Below are 12,485 nucleotides of genomic sequence, written 5' to 3'. Positions count from 1 at the left end.
AAATAAATCTAAAGTAAGGCAGGCGTTCTGACACAATGTGTGCACGTGCCCGTGTCTCTGTGTTTATGCGGGGGTGTCAGATGGGAGAATGAGACCATATCTTGGCTGAGTGTTTCAACATGGGTCTCAGCAGATCACAGCAGGCACACTAGTGAAACCATGGACGTGTTGCCAATGTTTCCTTGTCCTGCTTTGTATCTAGAGCGTCATCGAAGCCACCACTGTGACTTCAGATCCTATTTTAAAGTGTTTCCATGGTTTGCGCTCTGCAGAGAGTCAATGTCTTCCATACACGAGTGATTTCCTCCTAGTTTGTAAGTCCAGCACCATGAAAGCAACGGAGAATGATCAAATCCCTGTTTTGCTGTTGTTAAAACGCTTGGGGAAAAAGATCAACCTTCTGGAAGATCTCTGTAAGGGTTCCGGGAACAGGCTTAATATGGTTGCATTTAAAACGTTTGCTGCAGAGAAACTACACACCAAAGTTACGGTCCAAATTAGTTAAGACTCCCAAATTTACCTTGAGGAGGTCTGGCACCACTAAAGATTAATTACAGAATCTGGTTCGACTTTGCAGGAGATTCCACGACAGGTTAGCATTAAAGAGATTGATATGGACCTAAGCAGTGCAAATAGTCTGTATTATTATTATTATCTTCTATTTTTATTGGGAAAGGATTCCATGTTTGGATTGAAGGGCACTGAAAACATATTTTGGCAGTGACAGCTGCAGTAAAAATGGCTATATTTCTTTCCCTCCATTCTGCAGTGAAGTCACCCTGTACTGTATCTTGTTCACGTTCTGATTAATCCCCGGGGGGATTAATATAATGTTTTCTCATCCTGTCTTATCAAAATATGTTTGAGTAGAAAGCATACACATTTATTGGACTGGTCGCCAGCGTCTAGGAATAATACGTAACTAATACTTCTGCATATGGCCATCTTAAATGTGAAACCTGCACTAATTAGGAAATGCATAAATCAAATGCATTCCAGACTGCTTGCGATTCTCCATCAGCTGATGGCACTGCTAGCCCCTCCCATCTCCCCCCGGTTGATCCTGAGCCTAATTTGTCCAAGAAGATTGAGAAGATAGATGGAGCATGGGATGTTTAACCATCAGCCAGACTCTTTCCACACTTCTTAAGTCAGCACAGTTTCAGAGTAAGACAGTGAAGACATTGATCGTTGAAATTTCATGGTCATCATCTTTCACCAGCCCCCAGTTTCAGAAGGAACAACCAAATAGTACCAAATAACCAGCTAGATTGATCCTGATTGGTGTAGGGGACACACCTTGGAGGCATTTCTGTTTCAACGGGACGCCGTTTAAACGGGTAACAGGTTAAGTAGCCTCTAGCCACGGCCCTAGCAGGGGGCCAGGTTACAGAAGTCCAGCTCCTGAGGTTTGCGCACTCCACTGCAGTGGTCCCTGGTCAGCAGCTTCTTGCCCGCGCTGACGCAGCGCAGCGACCGCCGCTTGAAGCCTTTCCCACAGGTTCTCGAGCAGAAGGACCAGTCCCCGATGGCCCACACCGGACACAGCTCTCCGCACGCCCTGCTGGCTGCCGGCCTCTGCCCGGCCTCACAGTCCGCGCCGGGCCTCCCGTCGGGCTTCAGACACTGCACCAGCCTCCTCTGGGTCCCGCCCTCGCAGCTAGACGAGCACGCCTCCCAGCTGCCCGACAGCCACTTGGCCAGCACGGGCCCTGCCTTGCTGTAGGAGGCGCCCTTCAGGTGGTCCTCGCCGGCCGCCTTGCCGCCCTCCTCCGGCAGGACGCTGTTGGGCGAGCGGCCCTCGGTCCTCAGGCTCTTGTCCTCCTTGCCCTGGCGGGCCAGGTAGAAGGAGTAGCGGATGCGCGGCGGCGTCATCTTGCCCACCGAAAGGACCTCCACGGTGAGTGCCTCCCCCAGGGGCTTCACCGCCTGCAGGGTCTCGGAGAGCCCCGACGTGCCGCTATAGCGCACCAGGCTGTTCCTCACGAAGATGTCGCTCTCCACGGCCGAGACCACGTAGTTGCCGTTGAGCAGGTAGTCGCCGCGGGAGCTCTTCACCGCCAGGTAGTTGTCGTCGCTCACCATGCCCTTGTAGCCGCGCTGGCGGACGTCAACGTTGGCCGCGCCCACGGGCAACAGCACCACGAAGTTGTAGCCGTTACTATGGAAGGAACGGAGAAAAAAATGGTGTTAAAGTCTGAGCCCAAAGGCCAGGCGCCAAAAGGTTCTGGGTTTGAGCCCCCAATTTCCACAATAAACCAGGAAGCATTCTTTTCTTAACTTGCTTTTGTACATTCTTTAAATTTGTTTGAGAATGTAACGATTGCAATTCCCCTCATTAGAAACTGAAAATACAAAATACACATGGCCAGTCAGGCTAGCCTTGTTACTCACATAGGTTTGGTGAAGAGGCCTGAAACCTTCTTGCAACTTTTGTTGTCCCCGCCGCAGACGCCACACTTGTTGAACTTCTTGGAGGAGCCCAGCTTGCCGTCACAGCCGGCCTTGATGCACTTACCCAGGACACACACTCCTGGAGAGTCTGGGGAGCAGGGAGTGCCATCCACCACCTGTGGTGCACAAAACCCCCGTCAAGATCCAGTGAGATTAATCTCCAGTCGAGGACAAATCTTGCAAAACAAATACCTTGGGATAAATTGCATTAACAACCTTGCTCCAAGGGTTTTACTCTGCATGTTGCAAGTGCTTGAATGAATATCTCTCTTTAATTATTTCAGGAGTATTAGTGGAAATGCTCTTATCATAACCATAACCCTGGACTGTAGGCAAAGGCATAGCCGATGGATAAGTTATGTGGCACAGCTGTGAGTGAGCTTGGCACAGATATTCCTCCATGGCCATGCATCACCACGGCTGAGACTTATTATAATGATAAATGGGACTTCTGGTGCAGCACTTTGGTCATCTAAAGCCATTAGCCTGCAACGACAGCATCTTGCTTGAATTTTCGGTTTTCCTAATCCCGCTGAAGGACATTGTGTGCTCTGCCCAGGGCCAGTATGACAGAGATAATAATGACGATGGCTGGTCTATGAGACCGCCGTTCTTGCTCTCGATCACCTCACACCCTTTTATCAGGAGGAGATATGCCGCCTGTCCTCCCCCGCTTCATTCTTTCCATCCCCACCTATTTTCTATTTTTCACCCAGGCCACCACCAAAGGGGAGTCATGTATGCAACCAGGGCTATTCACAAGCATCGAAAAACCCTATGTACGTTGTGATCCATTACCTTCATTACCACGAAAGTGGTAATGAAGTACCCACTGTGAAAGTGGTAATGATTTGCTAATTCATTTTCTTTACACTTCAAATGTATTCAACAGCAATCCAATCCAACACTTTCTTACCTACAAGTGTTAAATGAAAGCTTCCTTCAAGGTAAGGGCAAATTTTGTCAAAACTGCCTCCGCGTTGTGCCTTTGCCACAGAGCGGTGGTGGAAACACAGTGTGTGTCCGGAGCGGAGCTGACTTTGACAGAGGGCACTGGGGCGTAACATGTTGTGTGTTCAGAGCGACGCCGACTTTAACACAGGGCACTGGTGGAAACAGGTTGTGAGTCCGGAGCGACGCTGACCTTGGGCGACAGGACGTTGAAGTAGCCCGTGCCGTTGGCCTTGCAGATGAGCTTGCACGTGTCCTTGGGCGACACCCCCGAGTATTTCGGCACCCACACCACGGACGGCGTGCGGCGGTTGGTGTTGAGGCTGAAGCCGTTGAAAGCCGCGCACTGCTCGTCGCGATAGCTCTTACCTACTCCACCCACCAGCAAGATGGAGGAGGAGGAGGAGGAGGGGGAGGAGGAGAGAGACAGGGGAACGTCAGAGGTGGTGGAGTTGCTTCGGGAGGGTGGTGACAGATAGAAAGTGTGTTGTGACAACGGCAAGTACCTGTGTCCGGGCAGGGGTTTAGGTTACAGGAGCGGTATTTCACCCGTACCCCTTGGCAGTATTTGCCGCCGTTGGAGGGGATTGGGTTGCTGCAATCTCGCTTTGACAGTTGGACGCCCCCCCCACATGTGCGTGAGCACGACCCAAAGAAGCCCCACCTTCCCCAGCGACCGTCCACCTATTGACAGGAGGGGGGGGGGGGATAGACAAGCAGGGGCAGGACATGAGCAAATAAGCCTTCATCTCACCTCACACGTCCTCAAAGGCACCAGAGCTGTTGGCATGCATGTGACACTTTTGACACGCTCAGAGGAGTTCTCGGAATAGAGATCATTGGAATCATCGTGTCCATCTTGATTCAAAGCTGTGTTTGAGTGTGTGTGTGTGTGTGTGTGTGTGTGTGTGTGCATAAGACGTAGCTACCAGCATGCGTCGTCTTTGTTTGTCTTTCCTTTAGCTCCACGCCCAGTCCATGTCGACTGAATGTGAGGGTGCGTGTGCACACGAGTAAGAGTAAGAGTGTATGTATGAGGTCAGTATTCTTGTCTTTGTGCTGTCGATTTAGCAAGAACGTACACGTGTGCACATTGTAAATATGTCTGGATAAGCCACGGGGTTGTGTGTGAATGAACGTGTGTGCGCACGCACGCGTTGTGTACACATGCCCCGTGTCTTACCCGGACCGTGTGGACCTGCTGCTTGTCAGAGCAGACCCCCCTGATGCACACGTGTCCGTCCCCACAGCCGGTGCCGTCAGCCCAGGGGAAGTGGCGCGTCTGGCACACCAGCTGGCCGTTGGTCTTCCCTGTGCACCACAGACGCCCGCACGGCGGCTGCATGAAGGGACAGGGCTTGGAGCCCTCGCCGAACGCCAGCTCACACTGCCGCTCCAGGCCGTAGGTGGACCCGGGCAGCCCGTTGGGCAGGGCCAGGGGCTTCTGAGGCTGGTCCAGCAGGCATTCCCCTGGAGGGAAGAGACGGAGAGGTGGATTCAGCCAGTGAAGTTTTAACCTTGGATAGTAAAATGACCTGTTGTCCGGAGATATGTTGGAGAAAGAGCTTGAGAGTGAGATTAGATAAGAAAAGATCAACTTTGTTATTCACAGATGTGAAATTCGGAAAGGATGCCATAACAAATTGTCCAGGCTAGCCCTAACACTTAAGGCCTGATGTAGTAAAACTAGAACAAGAGGTGAACCCAGGTGAACTCACTCGAATTTGGGAACAGCAGTACAATGTAGTGTACAGCACGCCCCAGCAAACTAGTCGAGTTAATGTCATACTGGTGCAGTTCCAGAAACAAGCTCATATGAGCAAACCATTGACAAGCAGGGGCTGGGAAACATGAAAGAGCAAGATCAGAGCGCATCAAAGACTGTAGGGGATGTTTTTTCACTCTGCGGAACTCCCACCCTCACGCCTTTCTGGAGAACACATACTGTTTTGTAGTGGTTTTACACCAAGTAGAAGATGCTGATTGCTATCTTTTAGCCCTTATTACACCTGTGCTTCTGTGGGAATATGGAGTACAGTACAGAAAAATGCCATCTTTACATTTTGCGTTAGCCTTTTATTTTACAGACGGGTGGTATATTGAAATGTTTGCACAAGTAAATAACAATAAGGTGCAACATTTAAAGAGACCTTTTAAGGTCTCTTTAAAGGTAGATAGATTATGTACGTGACATTTTTGTGTGCAAAGATATACAGTAGAATTCTGTTCTTCTAAACTGCCTCATAATGTTCAGGTTTGCAGTCCGAGGAAGCACTTTTTTTGTTGTATTTTTACGGGGAAAAAAAGAGCAGAAATCCCCCTACTGGGAGGGAAAACAAGATACGGGGCAAGATAGTCTAACAGTTACATGATATATTTCTTGGTTCTGCACTCTACCTGTAGGCATGCCTCAAGGCCTACATGCTCAAAAAAAGATGTGTATCTATAAAATCCCTGTGGCTACAAGGGCCTGCAAAAGAGATCAAGGGGACAGGACAAAGATGGTACACTTATTCTCTAATGAAGATGAGGCATCAACAAATTGTTGACCTATTTAAAGTTAACCTGTGTGATGAGAAACACAGCGCCCTGTGCTTCCCGGTTCAAACCGCAGTGGAGCCTCTCGCTGCAGTACATGACCGCTAATTGGAAACAGACGCTGGGCATTTTTTAAATTTAAGTTTTTAGTATGGTTGCGGGGCGCACACATCTCTTGTGGTCTGCCCTTTTTGGCAATACATGATGCATCCAACAAAATAATCGCTTTCCTCCAGGGATCTCTGTCCTTCACAGACACAGACTCACACACACACACGCATGCACGCAAACACACGCACACACACACACACACACACACACACACACACACACAAACACCCAGACACACACACACACACACACACACACTGCAAACAGGGATTATGGAGATGGCATTGAGAAAAATAAATACTCATTCCTTTGTTAACCATCTAATTTCATTAAAGTGATTATGGTTCAAAATGGAAGGCAGTCAACTGGGAAGGAATGAGATAAAGACTCGCAAATAATAGCCCAGAGAATATCAGGTCAACGAGGGTGCATGTCCTGGACAGGCACGCGGAAGTCCCATCTCAACCCAGGGACACAGATCCCGAGCGGTGGGGACAGATAGAGCTCTGTGGTGCTTGTGTGGAGCATGTGCTCTCCTGGTGTGATTCATCACCGTCGCCCAACACCACCATGCCTCATGTTTGGCCCCTAGCCTGTGAGAGGGGCTGCATGGAAAACAGGTCATTAAAGGGCCTGTGTTTTACCACCATCTGTGATGGTTAGCGGTGGGTTGGAGGTACAGCAGGTTTTCTGGCAACCAGAACGTTGCAGGTCTGATCCTTGGTTTTTACCTGTGTTGAATTGTCCCTGAGAAAGACACCTAACACTCGACTGCTCCTGACACGCTGGCTTTCGCCTCGCATGGTTGACGCCGCCGTCGGTGTGCAAGTGTGTGTGCATGCGTGTGTGTGTGAAGCACTAATTAGTGCTTTGAACTGCATCTTTCTTGAATTTGCCACATGGTGAGATCCTTCTGAGGAACATTGTGTGCTCTGCTCTTGGCCCGTGTGAACGGGGAACATGAGGACGGCGGCTGGACCCGGGAGACCCCTGCCTGTCCATTACACCGCGACTCTCCTTCATCCGGACTTCACCAGTGGCCGCGTGGGCCCCCGGTGTACGACGGAGCGAACGACAGACCGCACGGTACCCTTCAAGGGCCGCCGTCTTCCTCCCCTGCACAACTCACCTCGGCTGACCAGCACAACTAAGAGCGCCTCCTTCGCATGACGAAGAGGAGGAGGAGGAGGCGCGGCGGTCTCGGCGTGCTCACCGTGCCCGCTGTCCAGGAAGTCGGTGAGGACGGCGGCGCTGCAGGGCGACCAGGGCCTGGTGCGGTTGATCTGGATGAGCGTGGGCGACATCATGTGGTTGTCCTGCAGCCGTCCGAACGCCTCCTCGCACGCCTTCACGTTGTCGTGGAGCATGTTGAGCACGTGACCTGTCGGCCGTGAACCGGAAAAAAATCAAAGTGAGTCACCCGCAGAAAAAAACACCCACGGCTCTGAAGGGCGCTGACGTCTTTTCGGAGGCCCGAAAAAGAAAAGGAGGGAAGAGCAGTGAGGTGAAGGGAGGCGAAGAAGAAGAGCTAATCTTGTTTTTTCTCCCACAGACAACGGCAACACCCTGTGCCTTGTCCCGGGACGCTCCACTGACCGCAATCAGCCAACTGTGTTTAAAAATACGCCGCAGGGAATGGTTTAGGGTGGGTTTACTGTGGGCCTACCAAGCTCATGAGCGGTGGTGAAGGCGGAGGGCAGTCCGTCGTCCTCGATCACCGAGCAGCTCCTCTTTGGGTCGCACATGGTGCCCACGTCGGCCATGCCCAGGGTGTCACAGGTGGAGGCCCCACACAGGTCCTGGGTCAGAGGCACAGGGATACACAATGATAACCCCGTTTAACCTGCACACGCCGCGCTTTCTCTCTCTCTCTCTCTCTCTCTCCGCTGCTGGCTTTTAATAGAGAGGCGACGCACGTCGGTCGCACACGTACGTCCCCACGCTTGGCTGAGGGTTTGTTTAAACCGCTAAGACCAACGGTGTTTTATTTATAAAAAAAAGTATTTGGAAAACACCTTCTCCCATGAGGTAATGCAACTACTGTCCCCAATCATAATACTTCTTTGCCAAGACGCACAGTTTTCCAAATGGCCCGTTTCCCCCCGACCGCAGCAAAGCTTTTTAAAACACAATCATAGCTGGTGCGTCCATCTGGAGAGGAGCAGTCTACTGCACCTCCTAATCACAGGCCTCACTGGCTGCTGCTGGAATGACCGGGACCCAGCTACACCCTTCTGCCCGTTCCCTAAACAGACCTGGCTCTACACCCAGACTCCCAAACAGACGGCTCGGCCATAGGCACCGCGCCGGAGACACGTCTCCTACACTCACGGCCTGTGGAAGAGAACTGCTGCTGCTGCTGCTGCTGCTGCAGCTGCTGCTATCCCCTTCTTGGGTGTTTTTTCACTGCGGCACATACAATCTCAACACACCATGAAGCACAGGGAGGACCTCAAGACCTTGCATGAAAAAAAGCCCAAAAGAACATTATTTAGAGAAGAAACCTGCGTTGCCGGCCAGTGCAAATCTAACACAGATGTGCTCATGTACCCCGATGACATCTGTGTGTTGGACCATCTATTAACTTAGAAAAAAAGAGGCAGAACAAGCAGATTAAATGAAACTGGCGTGTCAATGAGTTTGCTCGGTGCTCTGACCTACTTCTCATTCTTCTTCCCCTGTTGGGAGCGCTGAGGTTTATTTAAAACACAGATATACAACGAAAATATACAAGCCACCCCCAAGAATGTATATCTTTTCATTTGTCCGGTGGAACCACCATAATATTTTTGTTTAGAGGGGCAATTATACCACCATGTTATAAGGTATACGTTTACAGTATAAGTATATTAAACTTTATAGACTGGGTGGTTACCTACTGGAAAGTGTCTGTAAAACAGCAATACTGCATGAGGGTTTATGAAGTTTGGAAACATTTAGGTATGGCCCATTCTTGTTTGTTAATAGCTCACCTGCTCAAAAATTAACCGACTTGGCAAAAGTCACCTATTGGGAACATTTTGTTCTATATGTTATTGTTTAGAATGTATTCCTAATCCTTTTAGTCAAAGTCTACTTGAAAAGTTTGTGTTTCTTGTCATTTCTGTGTAATTGTTTAACACCCTCGGTTGTTGTATTTTGCATTATTTATTTGTGTAGGGTTTCTATACTTTCCTATAACATCAACATTCCATGCACCACTTTAAGTAAAGCCTGCATGCCCTCACACACACACACACACACACACACATGCACACATGCACACACAAACACACATGCACACACACACACACACATGCACACACACACACACACGCACACGCACACACACAAACACACACATACAGACCATACAATCCTAAAAAGAGCTGCCTATTTAAAAACAAAAAACACACACACACAGCTGTCCTTAAAAACAAAACAAGAAAATGGACCAAAGCGTGGTCATAGCTGCCAGACTCTGCTCACTTCACCATTCATCTGGGCAGCGGTCACTCCAGTCTTCATTACCTGTTTTAATATAGAAAACCACCGCCGTGACTCACTGTCTGCAGGAACCCTCCAGCGTAGTGAATGGTCTCATGTAAGCTCTCCACAAACTCTGCTGTTACTCTACCCCTGTCCAGTGCTGTGCCAGCAGCCTCGTACGACCAGTGTTGGTACCGTGCAGGTGGAGGGAGAACGGGGTGTGTGAGTTGGGGAGGAAGTTGTTCAGCCGGGCTACGCACTTGCAGGTATCTCTGACATGTGGGCTACAAACATTCACACACCTCACCTCAAACACACATAGACCAATGTATTTACACACACACACGCACACGCATGCGCGCACGCACACACACACACACACACACACACACACACACACACAAATACAGTTACATGCACATGCACCCACACACACACACTCAATCAGATACACGCTCTGACATGCGTGCAGCTCTCACATGCATCACCTCCTCCAAAACACACACACACACACACACACACACACACACACACACACACACACACACACACACACACACAAACTCTCCCTGCCTCTTCCTCTGGGCTCTTGTTTAACGAGGAGCAGGCGTGGTGCTGGGAGCGGCCACAGCTGTAGGAGGAGGAGGGGGAGGAGGAGGAGGAGGTGGAAGGAGTCGAATGGCCCGGGAGAAGTTCCCCTCTAATGCATCCCCCCGGACCACCAAAGCTCTACACGTTCACAGCTCCACTCCACGGTGAACCCGGCAGGCTTCTCCTGGAGTCCCGGTCCGTAATGATTCACAGCAGCCACGTCACGCTATCTCTGGCCAGCCGCCGCCGCAGCCCCTTCTTATCGTGTCCAAGAAAGCCCTGAGAATACGACGGGCCGGTGGTTTGATACGCTGCGAGTGTTTTGACTGCTCGACTTTGGAAGGTCCAGAGAGTTAAACATTAAACAACGGAGGCACGCAGTGACTTCACCGCCGCGTGTGGACGCAGGCAAGGGCATGAGGGTGGTTTCCAACTCTATAAAACCTCCTCTCCCGGGGAGACGAGCTCTGTAGGTCTATTCTACTTGGGTCAGAGTCAGAGTCAGAGTCATCTCTGCAGGGGGACCTTGGGTTGTGGTACGCGGTGTGTTACTACAGTGCATGGATTATCTGAGGGTTCGGGAAAAAAAAAGTGATCTGATGCCAAATCTATTTTGGGGGGGATCAAAGGCTCTTACACACGGTAAATGGGATCATTGTTGTCATATGTCATAAGACAACATTGCCTAAAATAATGTTGCAGAATAAATGACATCACCCACTTTGCACTTGCATGGGCTACGTCATTACGTTGACATTGCAACTCGAGCTAGGATAACATAACATTACCTGTCTGGTGAACAGTATCGCTGTAGTCAAGAGTGCTATGTAAATAACATTACTTGTCAGGTGAATAGTATGGCTGTATCCCAGTAGTCAGAATGCTATGTTAATAACATTACCTCTCTGGTGAACAGTATGGCTGTATCCCAGTAGTCCGAATGCTATGTTAATAACATTACCTCTCTGGTGAACAGTATGGCTGTATCCCAGTAGTCCGAGTGCTTGTCGTTGTTCTTGTTCATCTTTTTCTGCCAAGTGCAAAAGTTCCTCAGGGTCATGGCCGCGTTCCCTGACACCTTGGGTCCCTTGTCGGCCTCGTTGATCATAACGAACTTCACCACCACGATGCTGATGGAGTTCTGAATGCTGGGGTGTTTGTAGAGCCTCGCCGCCACCGACATCAAGGTCAAAAGGTAGTGCTTCAGGTCGTCCCCGTGGAACTCCACCATCGACTCGTCCGCGACCACCAGCGTCTCCACGTAGCGGGGGATGGACGCGAATCGCTTGGCGCGCCCGAGTCGCTTCAGCATGCCTTCGGTCACGTTGTGTTTGGCGTTCCGGTTCTTGTATTTCTCTAACGACTGTGCGCCCTCGGCACTGATCTCGGTCTCTACCGCGCACCTGGACGCGGTGGAGTTGGCACCTCGCAGGGAGTTGCTGCTGGCGGCTCGGCGACGCACGCTGTGCGCGCTCTCCAAGTCGTTGGCGCTGTCATTTCTGAGCGGACTGATGAAGTATTCCCATCCCCGGTACCCGAACGCGCCGTGCACCCCTCTGCACAGGCTCAGCGCGGCGTAGGAATATTGGTCTTTGTTGACGTAGCCTGAGTAGAAACACCGGCTGAGCTCTGGGGTCACGTCAGTGCTCACCAGCACAGTGTCCTGCGCAGAGACCACGGAGGGAGCGAGGAAACTGGAGTCTCGCTGCAGGTCGAGTACCAGCTCCTGCTGGAAGGCGCGTATTTTCACCACACACCTCTCCTCGGATCCACCTCTCGGGTCGTTCTGCACCGCGAGCCTCAAGGGGAACACCACCTCACGGTCAACACCGTGCACATCTCTGAAGAAGGCGGCAACAGAGTAAGCGCAGAGGAGAAACGCTGTCCTGGGAAACATGACGATATGTGCATTCGGCAAAGAATGCAACCACCGAATTAAGAAGTGCTGTTCTGTTGCTTTATCTCCAGTGATGGTGGCTGAGAGTCCGAGTCCGTGATGAGAGAGTATTTCCAAGGCACCGTTTTCTAAATCCTTGGTGCTCCTTCAAGTCCTCCCAGTGTAAACTCCTCCTGGCCACGAGCCGTTCCCATCCTCCACCTGCATGTGAGTTGAGGCGATCTGTTGCAGGGCTCGTGCATCCTTCTCGTCATGTGTGCACTGTGGACTTATGGAAATGTTATTGGAGGGGGCGGTAGGTCTTTGGGAACGGTCACTGACGCGCTTTGAGCGCTCGCCACGCGCACACTTTAATACTCACTAGACCCCCTGCTGCCGCCTTGCGCCTCACGTGCACGCGTGTTTGATCGCGCACTCGACTCTGCTTTCTAGGATCCGCAGCAGAACGTCTAATAGGTTATTGCAACAACCGATA

At 50.8% G+C, this 12,485-nt stretch overlaps 1 protein-coding gene across 1 annotated transcript; it reads right to left on the bottom strand.

Moving 5' to 3' along the window:
• Positions 1–1,198: 1,198 nt before the first annotated feature.
• Positions 1,199–12,010, bottom strand: adamts15a (ADAM metallopeptidase with thrombospondin type 1 motif, 15a; the record flags this gene model as incomplete). Its single annotated transcript, XM_079738062.1, has 8 exons — positions 1,199–2,161; positions 2,395–2,570; positions 3,599–3,774; positions 3,912–4,089; positions 4,589–4,875; positions 7,268–7,435; positions 7,721–7,853; positions 11,075–12,010. 8 exons carry the CDS (start codon positions 12,008–12,010, stop codon positions 1,372–1,374), a joined length of 2,844 nt encoding a protein of 947 aa, XP_079594188.1. The 3' UTR covers positions 1,199–1,371.
• Between the last annotated feature and the right edge of the window lie 475 nt (positions 12,011–12,485).

This window comes from Pollachius pollachius (assembly GCF_949987615.1).
Source record: "Pollachius pollachius genome assembly, chromosome: 6".
NCBI classification, from domain to species: Eukaryota; Metazoa; Chordata; class Actinopteri; order Gadiformes; family Gadidae; genus Pollachius; species Pollachius pollachius.
This window is presented reverse-complemented; position numbering and strand designations above follow the sequence as displayed.